The 18293-nt window shown below is 43.6% G+C and overlaps 2 protein-coding genes across 2 annotated transcripts; one reads left to right on the top strand and one right to left on the bottom strand.

Moving 5' to 3' along the window:
* Positions 1-482: 482 nt before the first annotated feature.
* MORN5 (MORN repeat containing 5) lies at positions 483-15042 on the bottom strand. The gene is given in 7 exon segments (XM_069031893.1): positions 483-556; positions 1778-1892; positions 13110-13241; positions 14099-14291; positions 14294-14364; positions 14367-14620; positions 14984-15042. Coding segments are annotated over 6 exon segments (777 nt in total). The 5' UTR covers positions 15031-15042; the 3' UTR covers positions 483-556; positions 1778-1812.
* Positions 15043-15101: 59 nt separating this feature from the next.
* NDUFA8 (NADH:ubiquinone oxidoreductase subunit A8) lies at positions 15102-17622 on the top strand. Its single transcript, XM_069031943.1, has 4 exons — positions 15102-15202; positions 15287-15450; positions 16754-16919; positions 17377-17622. Exons 1-4 carry the CDS (start codon positions 15152-15154, stop codon positions 17512-17514), a joined length of 519 nt encoding a protein of 172 aa, XP_068888044.1. The 5' UTR covers positions 15102-15151; the 3' UTR covers positions 17515-17622.
* The last annotated feature ends 671 nt before the right edge of the window (positions 17623-18293 follow it).

Raw genomic sequence — 18293 nt, 5'->3', positions numbered from 1 at the left:
TAACTTGCCCTGACATCCCACAGTCTCTGAGATTGCCACAACTGTTCTGTTGAGGGAGAAAAGGGTTTGATGTATTTCTCTCTTCTGTCATGGCAATGCAATGAAAGGGAAACTATGAAATATGTATCTGCTAAATACCAACTTGATCAGAAAAAACCCACTTGTGAAATGTCCTGGATGTCCAAGGGTTTGTAATGGATACCACGGCAGGGCCGGAGTACAAGGCAGGGGCCGAGGGAATGTAGGTGTTTCTCTCCAGGGATGTGGGCTCACCACAGACTGTGCTCGGGGCACTTCCCCCCATAAGTAGCCAGGAGCAGCTTTGCTAATTCAGAAATCAGGCTCTGTTTATATTAAGCCCAAATTGTTTGCAAAAACTGGAAGCAATTCAGCTTGTGCAGTTTTAGAGCTAATTATGTGTATGGAAAATACTCAACTGTACCAAGAATGTAAGAAATCTTCTAATTTATTCAATACATTGTTTCACAACATATTTCACACTGACTGTTGCCACTGAACCAAACCTTATCTCAGGTCATTTGCATTCATCTCCTGTCTGTGGATTAAAAAAAAATAAAATTAAAGTCATTCTCATTTTCTTAGTTTATTCAGTAATTGCCAGATGGGTTCTGGTGCAGCAATGCAGACTCCACGCACTAAACTTTTCCAGTTGCTATTTACAAACCCTTTTGCAGACAGAATCCACTGAAGACAGCCAGCGAAAGGCTCTTCACTCCAGTTTAATAAGGTAACTAACAGGGCTCGGCTCTGGAAGTGGGATGGTTTAAGGTTTTATCACCAGTGATTTTTTCTGGCTCATGCTGGTTAACCCAATGCCCGAGCTAAAGGTGCTTACACAACTCACTCGTTGGGACGGGGAGTGGGAACCAATCCTGCACTACTATCAGTGATTTATCTGTAGGATGCCAACTAAACACCAGTTTTATTTCATCTGCCAATCATTTTGTTGTAGCATGTTGCAATTCTGCATGTCTTGGCTACAATGGTTAAAAAATTTTTTCTCTGAATGAGTGGACAGTCAAGACTAATATTTATTTTAAAAAAGTAAAACAAAATTGTAAGCACTTTTTGTAAAACCAATGTCTGTTTTGTTACATACTTTTAATGTTGTGCTTTGTAAATGTCTTATTTGTGTAATAAATAAAGTTAATGCAAGTAGAAGTGCTGGCACTTACATCCAGAAAATGATGTAATTCCATTTTATTTTATTTTTAAATACTTTCTGGCTTACTAATCAAGCAGCAACCCACCCAGTTTTCCCCTTTTATTATTTTGTTAAACTCTGGCTTCAGGAGAGTTCAACAAACGTTCGTAGTAAATGGATATAATTTCCTAGTTAGCAAACCAGTCATTAAAGAATACCTCTGGTGTACATTATTACAATGATCAATCAATATCAAAGTACTGAGCAAAAAGAGAGGAAAGGAATTCACCAGGACAGCTAGCTAAAATCTGGGAAAATAATGTTGATTAAGATGGATTTGAATGACTTCAACACCGAATCTGAGGCACTCTTTTTAACAAATTGTTTTCAGGCTTAATAATGTTTATACATACTACACTGCACACCTCTCAGGAATATTATTGTGAGTACAGTCGGCTTTTTTGCCGTGGCTTTTGCTCAGCATGACTGATTAAATGATTATTTCCATTTTTGTTTGTGCTGACAAAGATGACAGAAAGATTATATTCCTGTCGAGGGAACGGGTGAGACAAATCCACGAGGACAAATTGCGCTTATTGTGAATCAGATTACCTGCCTTGCTGGAATATTGTCTAGGAAAAACTGTTTTATGGTTTCGGTTTGTGCTCAGTTGTTATATCCCAGGCTTTCCGGCAGGTCCGAAGGATCCATTCATGTTCATCATTGTCTGAAAGGGAGAGAAAGAGAACGTTAAATATCCCCGTGTCAGATCTGCTCTTTGCATCCCTGGGGTCCAGCTCAAACAAGCCATTTTTCCTTTGAAAAATAAATCAATTTTTTAGCCATTGGCATTTCTTAGAGCACATTTTTTTTGTTTGTTTAAAAGATCGTGTGCTGTTGTGTGGGAATTTGTCAAGGCAGGAGATACTGGATCTGTGGCAAGGATCTTATTCATCTGTTTGATAAGCTTAGCTTGGGTGAACTACAAGATTTACATTTACAGATTTTATATTTTGCCTTTTTGGGCAAAATACGGAGGAGAAATGTTGAAATAATCACAAATTAAGATAGGCATTTTTTAAATACTCTGGCTGTGTTCCTTGTTGGTTTATGAAAAGTCAAGGTAAAGAAAAATTTCTAGTAAAATCCCAGGTTCTTGTCTTCCAGCTTTTCTTTCCATGCTGTTTTTGAGATGTATGTTGTGGCAGGTATTGATAAGCTGATGTAGTGGCTGAGAGATATTTTAGACCAACTCCTGTGTCCCTTGTTAGCATTCATGTCTGTCGTATTTATTCTGAGAGCATAATGACAGTGTGGAAAGAAAATAAAAGCAAAGACAATGTAGGAAAAAAACAACTGACCAGCAAAGTTTGAATAGTAATTTTGTGCATGATTTACAAAAAAATAGCTTGGTGGATGTTAAGTTGTGGCTTCTTAATTTCAGGGATTTAAAAAGTCTTGTCTCCAAAAACTGTTCTGTAGCCTTTTCTTTTGTGTTTGTGTAGGAGAAAAGAGATCTGTGTAGTAAACCAGGAAAAACAAACTTTAAAAAGCCTTGGAAAAAAACATTGGAGTATTACTTAAAACAATACCTGTAATTTTTTTTAATATAAATGAAATATATTCGAGCTCCTTCTTGTGTTTACCACTGTCTTAACAAATTCATATTAGCTGCTTGTGATGTGTGTAAAAATCTTAATTGTGAGGATTTGTGGCAGCCGTTGTTACGTAAAGGAACAGATGACTGGGAGGAGGACGGAGCCGAGGGGGTGTAACCCCGGTGCTGCGACCATCACGGTCCCATTTATTCACACTGCTGAGCGCCCTGCTTAGGCAGGTCAGAAAAAGCGGAGAAAGAAGCATGTTGCTTCTTTAGGAGTCAAATTTTCATGGAGATCTTTTGATTGTGGAGTTGTACCTTTATGTTAAAGCGACAGAGGAGCATTTGAAATGCAAAAGACAGGAAGGTCCTGGGAATGAAGTGTTAAGCTAAGAAGTTCCCAGAGGGGTATGTGACAAATTCTGGTGCACAAGTCCTCAAGCCTGGGGGTAAATCCCATTGACTGTGGTGGCTCGTGAATCAAGTCAGCTTTGTCTTTCCTTTTTTCTTCCTTTTTTTTTTTTTTTTTTTTTTTTTTTTTTTTTTTTTTTTTTTTTTTGCATGGTGCTGTCCCTTTTCTCTCATTGCTGGCCGAGTGAGTCAGGCACACACCTATAACGTGCTGCTCACATGCTCACACAGAGCTCTGCTGGCATCCTGGTGAGGGCAGAAAGCATCCTGGTGAAAGGAGGAAAGCATCCTGGTGGAGGCAGGAAAGAATCCTGGTGGAGGAAGGAAAGCACGTGCCAAGGTGCTTGCTTTAATGACTGCAAAATGTTCATAATTTGGATAGAATAGCTAAGTTCAGCTCTTTCTGTGTTTCACTGGTCTCTTTTTTATTCCTTATAGATTCATAGATCCATAACAACATACCCCGTTAATGGCACATTTCTAATATGGGTATAAAGCAGGAGAAAAAAATGCTGAAAAAATATGCTAAAAGGGAAATTAAAAACATGAGCACTGAGTCTTGCTTAAAGACCACGCAATCCTCACAGGCAGATTCCACTGAGGACTGCAACAGGAATGCAAATGTGGTCCTTAAGCTTTCTTAAAAACAACATCCAAGCCATGATCAATGTGCTGGCTTTTGTTCTATGCTCTAGGTGTTGCAGATGTGAGCCTGTGACAGATGTTGTCCAGTCTGTGTGGCTCTGTGGCTTTAGCTGGAATTGCCTTAACTAAAAAAAACAGTTTATCTGAGCTTGTAATAACTGCATGAAAAGGAAACTTTTGTCTATTTGTGTCATGGTGAAGGAATAAGAAAACTTAGAGATGCTGTGTATCACCACGTTTGGCTGGTAGCTGGGCACACCTGGCTCACCTGAGCACTAGAAATAATCAGCCTGAGTCTGTCTGAGCCTTTGACAGCACTCACTCAGCTGAGCATCAAGGGTGTAAGCACAAAGAAAGGCAGATGTAACTTGGCTTCACAGGTTTCCAACATACCCTTGGTTTGCCCCGATTGTTTCCTTCTGCACTCTGGCATTTCCTGGTCTCCTAGGAAAGCACCCAGGACAAGTCACTCCATGGATCTTAGCCCTGCCAGACTGATTCCAAAATGTCTTGGTTCATGCAGTGATCTGAGCCTGTGCAAATTAAATACGTGTCCATAAGCCCTGCTTAACCTGCACGTAGTTTAACCAGATGTAAAAACTGAACGAGCAATGTGAATTTCAGCTTTGTGTATGAAAAGGAAAAATAGATGTAATGACTCAACATAAAGTAAATCCCTAGAACTGCCATCCAACCCAGTGTGATGTACAACTGGTCCTTGGTCCAGGTAAAGGGAAATGAAAGAACTGATCCAGGATAGGAAGAAGAACCACAGCCCAGAGATGAGAATGGCTCCAGGGCTGGCTATGGGAGAGGAGGCAGGGAAATATTAGAATGTAAAGAGTTAAGCTATGGTAAAACATACTTTTGCTACACTAAAGAAGACTGGTTGATAATTACTGTAGTTTTAGGGCTATTTGAATCAGTGCAGCTGCAACCTCTTCAGTAGTAACCCCTGAAACAAGACAAACTGGGTTTATTGTACTGAACAAGTCTTAAAGCTCCTCCCTGATTGTTAGTAATTGGCAGCAATGGACTTAACAGCCTCTTGACTACCCTTTTTACACTCTACCTGACTGTGCAGCTAACAATTTAAATCACAGATGCCGATCCTTCTTTGTGGCAGCTGCTTGTTAACTACACGTTCCTCTTTTTCTGTCACTGGCTGCTTCCATAACCCTGCAACACCAGGGTTAGATTGGAGAATCACATTTCATCAATATTTAAAATGGAATTAAACCTTGAAGTTTGATTAATGCTACCAGATAGTGAGTTGTAATTACTATTTTGCAAATTGCAATTGTTTGAATATGTTAATATGATTGTCTAAGCACATCTTCACCTTCAGAAGTAATTTTCCTTTTAAAAAAGATTTGAAAAAAATACAAACTCTTAAATCAGTGCTAAATTATCACCCTGTGCACAATTAGGTGGAATGGGGTTCTTCATGTGGTGTGCTGAATTTTGTGTCAGCATATTCATCTTTAAAAGTTTATCCATTTTTTTAGATTTTCCTCAGTAGAATAAACAGTGATGGAACAGACTTTGCTGAAAGAGGACTAACCATGCTGGTGTTCGAAGGTAAAGGAAAAAAGCTTTGTCTGAGCATTTCACTGCAATCTGGTGTATCCCTGTGCAGTTAGTAAATGTTACCTAGTTATTTCTTCCCAAGTCAGTGAAATATAATCATTATTATCATGACATATTATTGGAATCTTGAAACTGAGACAGCAAAAGATTGTAATGGATGAGCTCTTGAATTATTTCCTTGTGTCTCAATCAAAAATGAGATCAGTTTCTAGCACCCACTAAATATATATTGAATACTGTGGGTGAGATCCTCAGCCAGCCCACACTGGGACAGCTTCTCTGTTATTTTTGTGATTAATTCAGGCTGTTTTCATTAAGCAGGCAGAGGCACATGGAGCCAACCCCGGCAGGCACCTGCACGACTGGTCCCCAGAAACAGCATCTGCCCACAATAGATGATTACCAGGGGTGCAAGTGCTCCTGATCTCCTGTTGGACACTGTCCACACAGCCAACAGGTCAGTCTGGAGAGTCTCTTTAGGTAAATAAGACCCAGCTAAAGCTGTGGTTGTAATGTGTTCCTTTAAATACCCCATCCCAAAATTGGTTCTTCTCACCAAATATTGCTTGGCAAGTCTCTGCCTTGTTTTGGGGGGCTTTAGGGGAAGTTCCAAATGTCAGCAAAGTCACACAGGTGTCACAACTGCTGTTAGGTGTATTCCACAGTGAACTCAAACTGCAGCCCACTTAAATCAGTGGATTTCTGCTCTCTGCAAAATGAAACCACTTGCCTCCTTTCCAATGTTCAGGCTAAAAGCAGTGGCAGAAGAGATTTCCCCAAATACCACACTCCAGATTTATCTCTCATCTGGGATTAGAAACAGCTGAAAATTCAGGGTGGCCTTGCTTCAGGGTGCTTTCAAGGGATGACATGAAAACACACTGTAATTTAGGTGCGTTTAATCTTGCTATATTAAATGCATATTGCAAAGTTTAGAATTATTTGCTTCTAACTATCGTGTTTCTGGGTTGCTTATGGAAACCTCAGCTGTGAGAGACTTCTGAGGACTCTGCATGCTTAGGTGCCTGCCATGGCACAGAGCTGAGACTGTCAGCACAGGCACTATTGTCATGGAGGCTTCTCTTAACTATTGCTTTCCCAGGAAACCACCGAGAAGTTGTGTTGAAATCAGAATACTCAGTGGCTTAAACAGGGAAAAACCTATATTGTTCACCTTTAAAACCTTGTCTGAGCATGCCAGGCCTTTGTAGCTGTATGTGTTCCTGGTGTCTTAGATGCTGTCTCTACACTGGAGGCCTGGTGCACTCTGAAATTCAGATCCGTGGCTCCCTCCTCTGCCCAAGGGCAAGGTGGGACCAGAGGTGAGTGGGTGTCATCCCTCTGCTCAGCTTTCCGTGCCCATGCTTTGAAGGGTGTGTTTACAACACACCATCCTTGAGCAGCAGCTGAGCTTCCTCTCTGTTTGCAGAGGGCCAAGCACATGCAGCCCATTGTAAACAACAATATCACTGAATTCTTTCACATCCCTGACTCCTCCCAGCACCCGCAGCGCAGTTTATCGCAGTTTATCGTGTTCTCCCACTGCACAATCACAGTGACATGTGATAGCATCTCAGCCATGGGTTCTGCCTGGCACACCCCTTCCATTTCCACTGCTCCCTCCGGGTCCCTACCACCCCTTTCCTTACTGCACCTGACCCCACCAACGTCAAGGCTGGCAAGAAAACAGAAAATGTGTTTTCAATTAACCTTTGCTTCCACCCACAAATTCTCACCCTTCCATTCTCTTTTAATTACTGTCATTCCAAAATGGCCCCCAAATGAACTTTCCATCTCTTGTAAAACTTGTTTTCACATGAACTGTATATTGAATGTAAGTGCCTATAGGACTCGTGTGTAACCTATTTAATGGATTCACAATAGGATGGTTAGCACCCAAACAAAGGTGTTATTCTTGGCATGCCACTCTTTGGAACTGAAACTTCCACAGTTTTCAAAAAGATAAGACCAGGAAACCAGAAGGAACAATATATCTGCAAAAGCTATAGCTACTGAAATTACCGTAGTAACTTACATCAGGATGCAAATATTAATATTATCATTGCTGGCTTTAGTCTGGGATATAAATTATGTTGGTTCGTAATCTATTTTGCTGAACGGAGGATGTTTTAGATTAAAACATATAATCCAAATTTAATCTAAAAATATTCTTGGTTGCTCAGATGAGAAATCTCCAAGTATCTCTGTCTGTCACCTGAACAGACTTTGACACTGTGAAAGACATATGTATGAATTTTGCAATGGCATCCAAAATGTGCCTGATCTGAACACATTTCTATATAAAAAGATATGAAAAGAGCATATGACGGGTAGGAAAATTGGTCCAACATTTTAAGAAGTGTTTAGGGTAAAGTAAGAAAAAAAAAAGAAGGGTAAGAAAACACCCCCAACTTCTCGTAGGAGTCTGGGATCTTCATTTTAAACGAAGCAGACTCAATTTCCCTTTGCCATCTTCACTGCTCAGCCATTTGCCTTGCCCACTCAGCAGTCCCAGTGTGATCTTGCCAGGGTTCTGCCTCTCCTCCTGCTGAGATTTGGCTCCTCAACTATCTGTTAAGCATTGGGTATTTAAATCCAGAGCTCTGACATCAGAACAAGAGCTATCTAACTAAAAAATAGGAAGAGGTAGATAAGTGGCACTTGGAGATCCAGATCAAAGAGTTATAATACAATTTCTGACCTGCTTCTGGATGTAATATTTTTCAAAGCTTCTGACTACCACAGAGTCTGGAAAGCAAGTACCAGAATACTGGAATTGTATGAACGTGGCTAAAAACCTATATCCTGGGACTACATGCAAGGGAAAAAAGTATGTGGGAGATGGAGGAGACAAGACCAGGAGGTGAATTTGTAGGTAGCTCTGTAGAGCCTTGTTGGCAAAGAGAAGAAGCTGAGTGCCATGGCAGAGAGAGAAAATATTTTTTGCAGTGGTATTTTGGAGGAACATGAATCAAAGATGCCAGAAAGAGGAATTAGCAGTAAAAAGGACAAGCACTCCAGCTGTTACAAGAAAAGCAAAGGGCTACTCACATTCGTATGCTCTACTTGTGTAAATGGAGAGCAGTGTTGGCTCTCTGCTTTACAACCCTGCTTTCAGAAATAAGTTTGTCAGCCAAAGTAAAGAGAAAAAGATCAATGGATTGCAATAAATGGCATTTAACATAAAAATGAGTAAAATTTACAATCCCGTTAACTTGTTAAATGTTACAAAATCAGCAAACAATAGACACAATTTGTTTTGTTCAGAGCCCAGAGGTAGAGACCAAATCCTCTAAATTAATTTCTGCAAAAGCTGGGGTTTTTTTCCAAACAGGTCTGGATCCTATTCGTTGTAGAATATACTGATTACCAACTATTTTTAAGAGCTTTACACAAACATTATTTCTTTTGTTGTGTGAAATGCAGAATCAGCCATCTGGCAAATGCCCCAGAGCTAAAATCTTTTACATGACATATAATTCAAAATGATTAAATATACAACAGAAAATAGCTATAGCATTGCACTTAAAATAGCATGAACTTTTACTGCCGATCAAAACTGATTTCTTTAGCTTAACAAGTATCCAAAGAACAATTATTTGAAGAGCTTTTAAGAGTTTCAATATGTAGGAACTAAACCTCATCTAAATTCAGTATCTTAAGTCAAATAAAAAAGAAACAAATGTACAAAAGATTAAATGGTCCTGCCTTATAAGTAGACATTTAAATCTATGGGAAGCTAAATTCATTTGAACAAAAATCCTATATTCCCTCTGTATGTGTATTGCTGGGGCTTTCCTCTCTTGCTCAGGGCATCTGCCAAAACAACTCGTACATTCTTAGGCAATGACTAGGGACTAGCCTGGAATCAGGCTGTTCATCCACTCCCTCCATCATCAGAACGGGCAATTTCAAAGAAGAACAGGGAATAAAGCTCTGTGCATGATCCCTCAGTGCAGTCAATCTTTTTTCCTGCACCACAGTCGACTCGAAGTTAAACTTGCTGTCTTTTTTCCAGAAATACTCCAGGCCTGAAAAATTGCCAGGTCCTCATCCCACACCCAATTCTCCAGTAGTTTCTGAGAAAGAGCACGCAAACATCTGCATGTATTTGGGGTACATGAGGGTAGGTACAGAAATATTACCCTGAGCGATTATTGAGTGGTTATGGCTGTTTCTCAACTACATTTTTCAGGCAAGTCAAAATCCACATTTCCCAAAAAGCACTTGGTGTAAGTCAAATCTGAGTTGTAAGGAAAAAAAAGTCCAAATGTAGGAAATGTCTCTCATGGATTTACATACTTGGATAAAAACCTGAAATGGTTGAACATATCATTGCTGACTGTCCAAAAAATTTGTGCTTCTCAGTCCTCTCAGACCAAGCATGAGAGCCTCCATCCCAAGGTAACAACATGAGGAAACTGTAAGTCTGTGATTATTAAGGCTTAGAATTAAAATAGCTTTGCCCCCTTGCCTGGGGAGTCAGGCCAGCCTCACAACCAAGGAACCTCAGACGTTCTAACCCCAGACTTCTCTAAACTATACGAAAATAATGTTCTTGAATCTTGACCTTTTCAGCTCATAATGATTCCTGAAGCAGCAGGATTTTTCCTGCTGCTTTTCACTAGACTTTCAGGCTCGTAGAAATGCTGATTGCTGGCTGGCTTGGGACTGCAGTAACACCAAACCCCTCTTAATAAGACACTTGTTCTGGTATTCTGGACCTAATCCTGCTGTTAATTCAGTTTCTTGACTGAGCTCTGAGTGAAAAGGCAGATTTTGTGTCTTTCTGTGTCTTTTGATTTATAGGAAGAGGTACAAGTATATTCCAGGTAATATTGACTGCAGAAGAAATATGAAAATAGTAGAGCAAATATCCTCATATTAGAAAGAGGAAAAGCATTCTTTATATTATTTAACCCATCCCTGGGAAAACCACAGGAGAAACAAGGCAATTTTCATCAGAAATATCTTCGCTTTTCATCAAGACAGGCAGGTGACCCAGGCAATCTCCTGAGGTCTTTTCCATCTCAGTATAAAAAATTTCCTATTTTTGATGGTATTTGCTCTTTGAAAGTTATGGGCTTCTCTGATATTCAGAGGGCCTAAAACCTGATTGTCACAACTCTTCTTGTACCTCCCTGCTTCGCATTAAAAAAAATAACATCTTGTAGTTTCTACTTTTCACTGAAAAACTGGGAAATCTTCCGATCTTTCTATTGACCAAACTCTGTTACAAAGGTGCCAGGAGTCCTATTTCTAGGAGAAAAAAAAGAGGAATACTCCTGGTGAAACAGGAGCCTGGTCCCAGTATCTATTCAAAATAAACAACGTATCTCCTTACAAATGAGCCTTCCCATTCTTATTTATGTGCTCAATTTTGCGTACTTCGCAATACTGGAAAAAAGAAAAGCTTGAAGAACACATGGAGAATCAAGAGAAATTTGAGCATCCCCAAGGAAACAGAGGTTTAGGGACGGAGTAATAACTGCGAGGCTGTAATGAGAATTTGGAAAACTTCGCTAGATAAAAACGTATAACAAAGCTGTTGCTGTCATCTCATTCCCTGGGCCTGATTATGTTTTCACGATGGGCCTTTGCACTGCTCTAGCAGCGAGAGCTCTCTGAGTAAATGAGTATCAGACCTCCGAGCTAGCGAAGTGCAGGGCTTGCCAGACTCCTCAGGAGTCTCTGTGGTGCTCGACATCCTCTCATCTCCACAGAAAAGTGCTGGAAGCAAACTCAGGAGTTTCAAATGGCGGCTGCTTTCCTCTCCTCTGGAACGGTACCTGGATGCTGCCAGTCTGGAGGCGAGGCCGTGCCAAGGCTCAGTGATTCCTCGCTCTCCTCCACAAACAGCCCAGAAACAATTAGGAATTGCTTCATAATAGGGCCGGGGTGAAAGGTGAGGACTGGAGTATTCTGAAGCCTGCTGCCAGGGCTGAGGAAGACAGTGTCATTTTGGTAAACCTGTCAAGCTGTTGTAAGATCTTCCTGAATGCTTCCTACCATCTGCTTTTGATGCTTTCAAGACTTGGCTGGAAGCCTGGAGGTTTTCCTGCTCTTTCCTGCCCAACCTATAATGGAGTAATTCTGGATCTGTTCCCTGTCATCTCAGCCTCTTCCTCAGTTTCTTCTGCTTACAGCTGGGGTTTTTTTAATTTTTTTTTTCTCTTTACTTCAGTGGCCTTGTGCCCTGAATCATCTCTCCTGGGGCGGCAAGAGTTCCTCTGATGTTGAACAAGTGCCGGGTTTTTCAATTGTGTTCATGTTCTTGAGAGGAAGGGTCTGGCCTACATGACACATTCCTTCTTCACACTCACATCAACAACTTTAACTTTGTGTCCAGGCTCTGGCTGGAAGGGCCACACAAAGCCCATCTCCATGACTCTCTCAGGCCGCACGCTGTGCCGGGCTGCTGAGCCAATATTGATTGATATAATTTGTAGGGTTTGAGATAAATGTCATAAAGGACAATGAGTTCAAAGAACAGATTAAAAAACAATAAATTGAATTCCAAGGCGTTCCCTCCTGTACTAATCTGTGTAGGTTCCTGTGTTTTTGGAAAGCATGTTGCTTATCTTCCTCATCAGTAGGCCCACTGCATTCCAGTATTTTGGATCGATGCCATTTGTAATAATCTAGATCAGTTTTTATTCAACGTTTATAAAACAGGCCATGTATCACAGGGTATATTTTATAGCAGATGGTATCTCCAATTCATTTAACCCCCCCTCACTTCCCTCCTCCAATATCACAGTGCACACTGTGCTCAAAGCTCTTGAAAGTAGAGTAGAGCAGAATTTTTTTACAACAAATAGTAAATTTGCTGAAAAATGGAGTTTCCAAGCAACAAAACTGTTAAACTGTAGCACACTGAAAATGAAACGTTCTGTTTTCTAGAAAAAAAGACGTTTTGCAATTTGGACATTTGAGAAAAAAAAAAGCAGGGTGGGTGATTGCTTTCAGAAATCAGTTTCATTTTAAAAACCTCTGCACTGAAAAGGTGATAAACACAAAGATTAAATAGCCAGAACACAAATTAGGTTTTCTTCAGATCAGATTAAATTTTTTGAGTTATCCCAATGTCAACTGTTTGAGGATAGATATTCTGTGGCTTTTAATTTGAAAAGTTTCTCTTTTGGCTTGGTAAGAACTAATTTTCCCCAAGGCTTATTAATTTGGGGACTTATCCATGTATTTGCCAGAGTCTACTCCAAATACAGCTCTCCAAGGTGAAGGTTTCCTGTTCAGGAAGGTAAGACCCAGACTCATTTTAATAAACTGGACTATTCCAACATGTAGAGATAAGCACATGCTTAAGCACTTTTCTGGTTCACAACATGGAGCTTTTCAGCTTTCAGGATCAGTGACGTGCCCCTCACAACCACTCCCTTGCTTGAGATCATAACTGAGAAGAGACTGAAGATTTTTCTGAGATTAACATACCAAATGGTAATAAAATGTATTTATTCATATATGCTTGGGAATACTTCATTGTAATTTTACAAAATATTATTTGTACAGCTCTGGGGATACATAAATCACTGAAAAAACAAATAAGTTAAAGATATTTTACCTCAGTGATAATAGAACCAAGTCATAGAGCTGTTTATATTTTGGCTTTAATCAGGCAACCTAGAAGATATGAGAAATATACTCTTCATAGTTTACCTTGCAGAAGAAGTTAAATCATACCTGCATTTCTCAGAAACTTGTGTTTGTAGTCAACAACAACTCTGGTTTTGGGGTTATAGAATCCATCCCCACAGTCATAACAACCTTCTGGGATTATTTTGGGACGATCCAGGTTTGTAAGCTGAGGAATGCCTGAAGGGGGAAAACAAGGTTTGATTTTTTAAAAAATTTATGCCTTTGATCAAGATAACTAACATACATCTCCATGGTGTTTGCTATAAAAACAACATAGTTACTTCACAATAAATTTTGTAAAGCATTTTGTCAATTTTGCAGATGTGGAAAATGAAAATGGAAAAATGCACACACGAAGATTGTGTGATAAAAAACTGTCACTTTGATTTCCTCATTCACAGTCCTGTGATTCAGCCCACCAAGTTAACATTACAAGTACAACCCTAAAATCCAAAATGGGGCCAGGAGAGACTCGCTGGCCTCACAGAACTCCATGTCATCGCTAAAATATTCCATGTATTGTGTGTATTATGTTACAGATTTTACTCACTTTTTCCCTTATAAATCCACCTTTTGACTACAATAAACAATAACATTATAGAAGTCTTTAGCAAAAACATAGACTGAACACAAACCTACTAAAAAGCTACGTGGGCAGATGCTTGAAACTTCATTTGATGTCCTGGATGCAAACTAATTGCCTTTGCTCAGCTTTTCTGTATCAAAAGCACCCTGCTGGTGCAGTGAGGGTGAAAGGTATAAAAGGGTTAATCAGGATATCAAAAGCTGTAGATAATAAAGCCCTGTCCTGCAGGTCATCACTCCAAGAGACCCGCTATGGATGCAGTGCTGCATCCCAGGCTGTGCTGGTGGAAGGTGGTGTCCACATTCTTCTGGCAGCGTCTTAGGGTTGTATGAAATTAGCCAGAGCATTTCTGCCCCATGTTACTCATGTAGCCGAATTAATCTTTCTTAAGCAAAGTTGTTAGTTTAATTCCTTCCAGACTCTTAGGATCGCAAACGCAATTTAGTACCTGGCGGTTTAAAACCAGAACAGATTTCTGTATAAAATCTTCTGTCGTAGCCATCGCAGTAATGCCATTTTTCCTCGTCGTATTCGAGACCATCTGCAAAAGTGAATTTCCCCTGCAAAACATGTTTAAGTGCAGAGTTAATAAAGATGATGGATGGACGGAACGCCAAGGCCAGGTTGCACAGGCAGAGCCCCAGCAGGGCCAGCGCGGCTCCGCTCGGCTTTTGTCGGGAATCCTGTCTGCGGTGCCCGGCCGCCAGCAGCCTCTCCCCACCCCGAGGGGCCGAACTCTGTCTTGGCTCGGAAATTCACGTATTTCACCTCAAAGCCTCCCTGCCAGCGGAGGCCCCTCGGGCTGAAGCCCCCCGGCCGTACCTGCGTGGGCGCCCCGCGGCCCCAGAGCGCCCGGTACCCGCCGCCGCCGGGGAGCAGCAGCTCGCCCTGCCCGTGGAACATCCCGTCCCACAGCGAGCCCCGGTACTCGGTGCCCGTCGGCAGCGCGTAGTAGCCGAATCCTTCCATCCTGGGAGAGATGGGGGGGTGGGCGATGGAAACCCCGCGTCCCCGGCGCCCCCCGGGCCCCACCAGCCCCCCGCCACCCCCCCCCCCCCCCCCACCGTGCCCCCATGGCCCATCTGCCACCCGCAACGCCCGCGACTCCCCGGCCCTCCCGGTACCCCTTTGCTCGCTCCGTCGGGCCCCCCGGTCCCACTTGTCCCCTGCGAACCCCGCTGGGCCCTCCGTGTCCCCGTGCTCCCCCCCGGCCTCTTCCCGGACCCCCCGCTCCCACGTGCCCCCAGCACACCGCGTCCCTCGCCCCGGTTCCCCCGAGCCCCCCCTGCCCTTTCGCGGTCCCCCCGTGTCCCCCGTTGTCCCCCGGCCCCACCTGCCGCGCATGATGCCCCCCAGGTACCGCTCCCCCGCCAGCTCCATGGCGGCCCCGACGGCGCGTCCCGGTCACCGCGGCAACGGCCCCGCCCCCCGCGGCCCCGCCCCCCGCGGCGGCGCGTGCGCGGTGCGGGGCGGGCGCTGAGGGCGCTCAAGGAGAGCCGCCATGCCCGGGGTGCTGCGGGTGCCCCCGCTCGAGGAGCTCGATGTGCAGGAGGTGAGTGCGTGAGGGGCAGCGGCACCTTTCCCGCCCTGCCCTGCTTTCCCCGCCCGCCCTCACGGCCGCTGTGCCCCGCCGCAGGTGACGGTGAGCTCGTCCGTGCTGAAGGCCGCGGCGCACCACTACGGCTCGCAGTGCGACCGGCCCAACAAGGAGTTCATGCTGTGCCGCTGGGAGGAGAAGGACCCGCGCAAGTGCCTGAGGGAGGGCCGGCAGGTGAACCAGTGCGCCATCGACTTCTTCAGGTGAGCGGCCTCCGGCCGGGGCACGCCGGCGGAGCCGCACGGGCCTGGAGCTGACGGTGCTGCGGGGCCTTGCCCGGCAGTGTCATTGGAGCGCTGGCGGTCACTCGTTCCAACTCTGCTCTGGAGACAGGCTGGGAGAGCTGCGGGTGTTCAGCCTGGGGAAGAGAAGGCTCCGGGGTCACCTTAGTGCAGCTTTCAGTACCAGAAGGGGCTACAAGAGAGCTGGAGAGGGCCTTGTGACAAGGGTACGAAGTGACAGAATAAGGGGGGATGGCTTCACACTGACAGAGGGCAGGTTTAGATTAGGTATTAGGAAGAAATCTTGCCCTGTGAGGGTGGTGAGGCCCTGGCACCGGCTGCCCAGAGAAGCTGTGGCTGCCCCATCCCTGGAAGTGTCCAAGGCCAGGTTGGACAGGGCTTGGAGCAACTTGGGAGAGTGGAAGGTGTCCCTGCCCCTGGCAGGGGGTGGAACGAGATGAATTTTAAGGTTCCTGCCAATCCAAGCTATTCTGTAATCCCATGATTCTATTTTAAAATGTTGCCACCATGATGGCTTCCAAAACTTTTATATTTGCTTCTTAAACTTTAACTCCTGGGGATTGAGGCAATGTGTTTTGTCTTGATTATTTATACATGAATTTATTATGTCATGTGAAGCTCTGCAGCCCTTGTTTCAGAGCAAGTGGCCTGGGTTTTTGTTGGGAGCTGAGGGCAGTGGTGTGAGGCTGCTGCACCTTGCAGCTGTGTTATGAATTCCAGGAAACCAACCTGAGCATTGCGTTGTCTGTCCTCCCTGTCTCACAGGTGCACCACCTGCCTCTCCTGACCAAACATGTAGATCCAAGGCATGTGCCAGTACTGCTAGTAAAGGACCTGATTTAATTACCTCAAGGCATGTCCACCTTCAGTCTAGCAGCTGAAACCTCTGTTCTTAGCACAGCTTCTTGAGCTTTAGACACAAAATCATTTGGAAGCATTAGAGCACTGTATAATGTAACTAAATTATTTGGCAAAACGAAGATGTCCTGTGGAGGAGCTGTGAACATCTACCCAGCAAAAATACCCACCACATATCAGTTAAGTTATTGCTGTCTCCACATGCAGTTAAGTTGTATTAATTATAGCTGCAGTGATGGAAATTTTACAGGTATTTGATACAAATACTGACTTGACTGAAAGTTTAGATGTTCCTGAGAACTTAAAGCTGCAAAACCCACTTTATCCCGAGCTGAGGTTGGAATGAGTGTGAGAGAAGAGCGCTGAGTGGTGGTTGCTGAGGGGTTTGTGCCTGTGCTGTCCCCAGGAGCATCCGGACGCACTGTGCCGAGCCCTTCACCGCGTACTGGACGTGCATCGACTACAGCAACCAGCAGGAGCTGCGCCACTGCCGCAAGCAGCAGGCAGCCTTCGACTCCTGCGTGCTGGACAAGCTGGGCTGGGTGAGACCTGACCTGGGAGACCTCTCCAAGGTAACTTCTTACCTTTTGGGGCAGACAGGCAGATCCTGCTCTCCTTCCTTATGCACGTTTTGTCCAGACCAGGTCTCCAGCATCTCTTGGCCAGATGGTGATTAGTGAATTTGGCACTGGAAGTTTGTGGGATCATAAGACTGGCAGCATTTTTCAGGGTTGCTTTCCCAGAAGACTTCTGCTTTTCTTAGACAATGAAACTCTTGCTGTTTGCTTTTCCTGGTGTAGAGACTTTTCCTTTAGGAGTGAAGCTCACACTCACATGGAGCTACTCTGTAGTTGTGATGAAACACTCCTCCCTTCCCTTTTCTTAGAAGTATTGAGGAGCTCTCATCAGCTGAACAGTGTGTCCTTAGTATTGTTTGGTTCTTCTTGGTAGTTCTTCCTTGAACTTCTGACTCAACCTGGCTATTGAATGCTGTGAGAAGTTGTATCACTTCTTTGCATTTCTTTCCAGGTTACAAAGGTGAAGACAGACCGTCCTCTGCCTGAGAATGCCTATCACTCTAGACCCAGACCAGAGCCAAACTCACCTACTGAGGGGGAGCTGAAGCCCTCTCCCTTTGGCAGCAGGCTCTTTTTCTGGTCCTGGTGAAGTGGGCAGGCTGTGCTGTGACTCAAGTGCAGAGATGTGGCACTTGCACATGTAAATTGTGTGGTGTGTGTTGGGTATTATTAATAATTAAAGAGCCCCAAACCATTACATGGCTGAGCAGACTTCTTTAAACTCATGGCAACGAGAACAATGCATTTCCCTGTTTTGCTCAGAGCTCTCTGCAGTCACACAGCCCTTGGGACCCTCTGGGCACCAGTAATGTCAGCTGGTTGATCGTGATTACCAGGATTGTCTGATGTGTACAAACGTAGTTCCAGTCTTTGACTGCTGTCCCATCAATCACAAACTGGCGTGAGACTTGATTTACTTACTGAGAACATTGCCTCATGGATCAAGGAAACTCTGGGAACAAACAAGTCATTAATGTCTTCCCTTAGTCTTGCAACTGATAATTGTGCATTTTTTCCAAGGGACTCCTGTAGAGGTTTAACCTAAAATCTGTCTTGGAGCAAGGGGTTTGTGGAATCTGTGGCATTTGCTAGGTATGAAGGCAGTGCTGTTTCTGCCAAAAAGATCTCTGTTGTGCTTCCCAGCTGCTCATACAACATTGGTTAGTGACTTCCACTTTTTGGACTGTTCTGTTGGGGGAACACAAGCTACTTTATCAGAAGAATCATACTAAATTTTCAGCACCTTTCAGGAAAAATTTTCCCCTAAGGGATCTTGTTCCCCATGAAGCCGTGTAAGAAAGGAGCTTGTGTTCTGTCTCAAGGCTCTGACTTAAAGGGTTTGGGGCAAATCCTTCTCAGTTTTTAACT

Source organism: Aphelocoma coerulescens, chromosome 17 (assembly GCF_041296385.1).
Source record: "Aphelocoma coerulescens isolate FSJ_1873_10779 chromosome 17, UR_Acoe_1.0, whole genome shotgun sequence".
NCBI lineage: Eukaryota > Metazoa > Chordata > Aves > Passeriformes > Corvidae > Aphelocoma > Aphelocoma coerulescens.
This window is presented reverse-complemented; position numbering and strand designations above follow the sequence as displayed.

Excerpts from the sequence above, each read along its gene's own strand:
- NDUFA8 (XM_069031943.1), top strand. The coding sequence starts at position 15,152 with ATGCCCGGGGTGCTGCGGGTGCCCCCGCTCGAGGAGCTCGATGTGCAG. Across the intron at positions 15,203-15,286 it reads AGGAGCTCGATGTGCAGGAG|GTGACGGTGAGCTCGTCCGT; the intron begins GTGAGTGCGTGA and ends GCCCCGCCGCAG. Across the intron at positions 15,451-16,753 it reads TGCGCCATCGACTTCTTCAG|GAGCATCCGGACGCACTGTG; the intron begins GTGAGCGGCCTC and ends TGCTGTCCCCAG.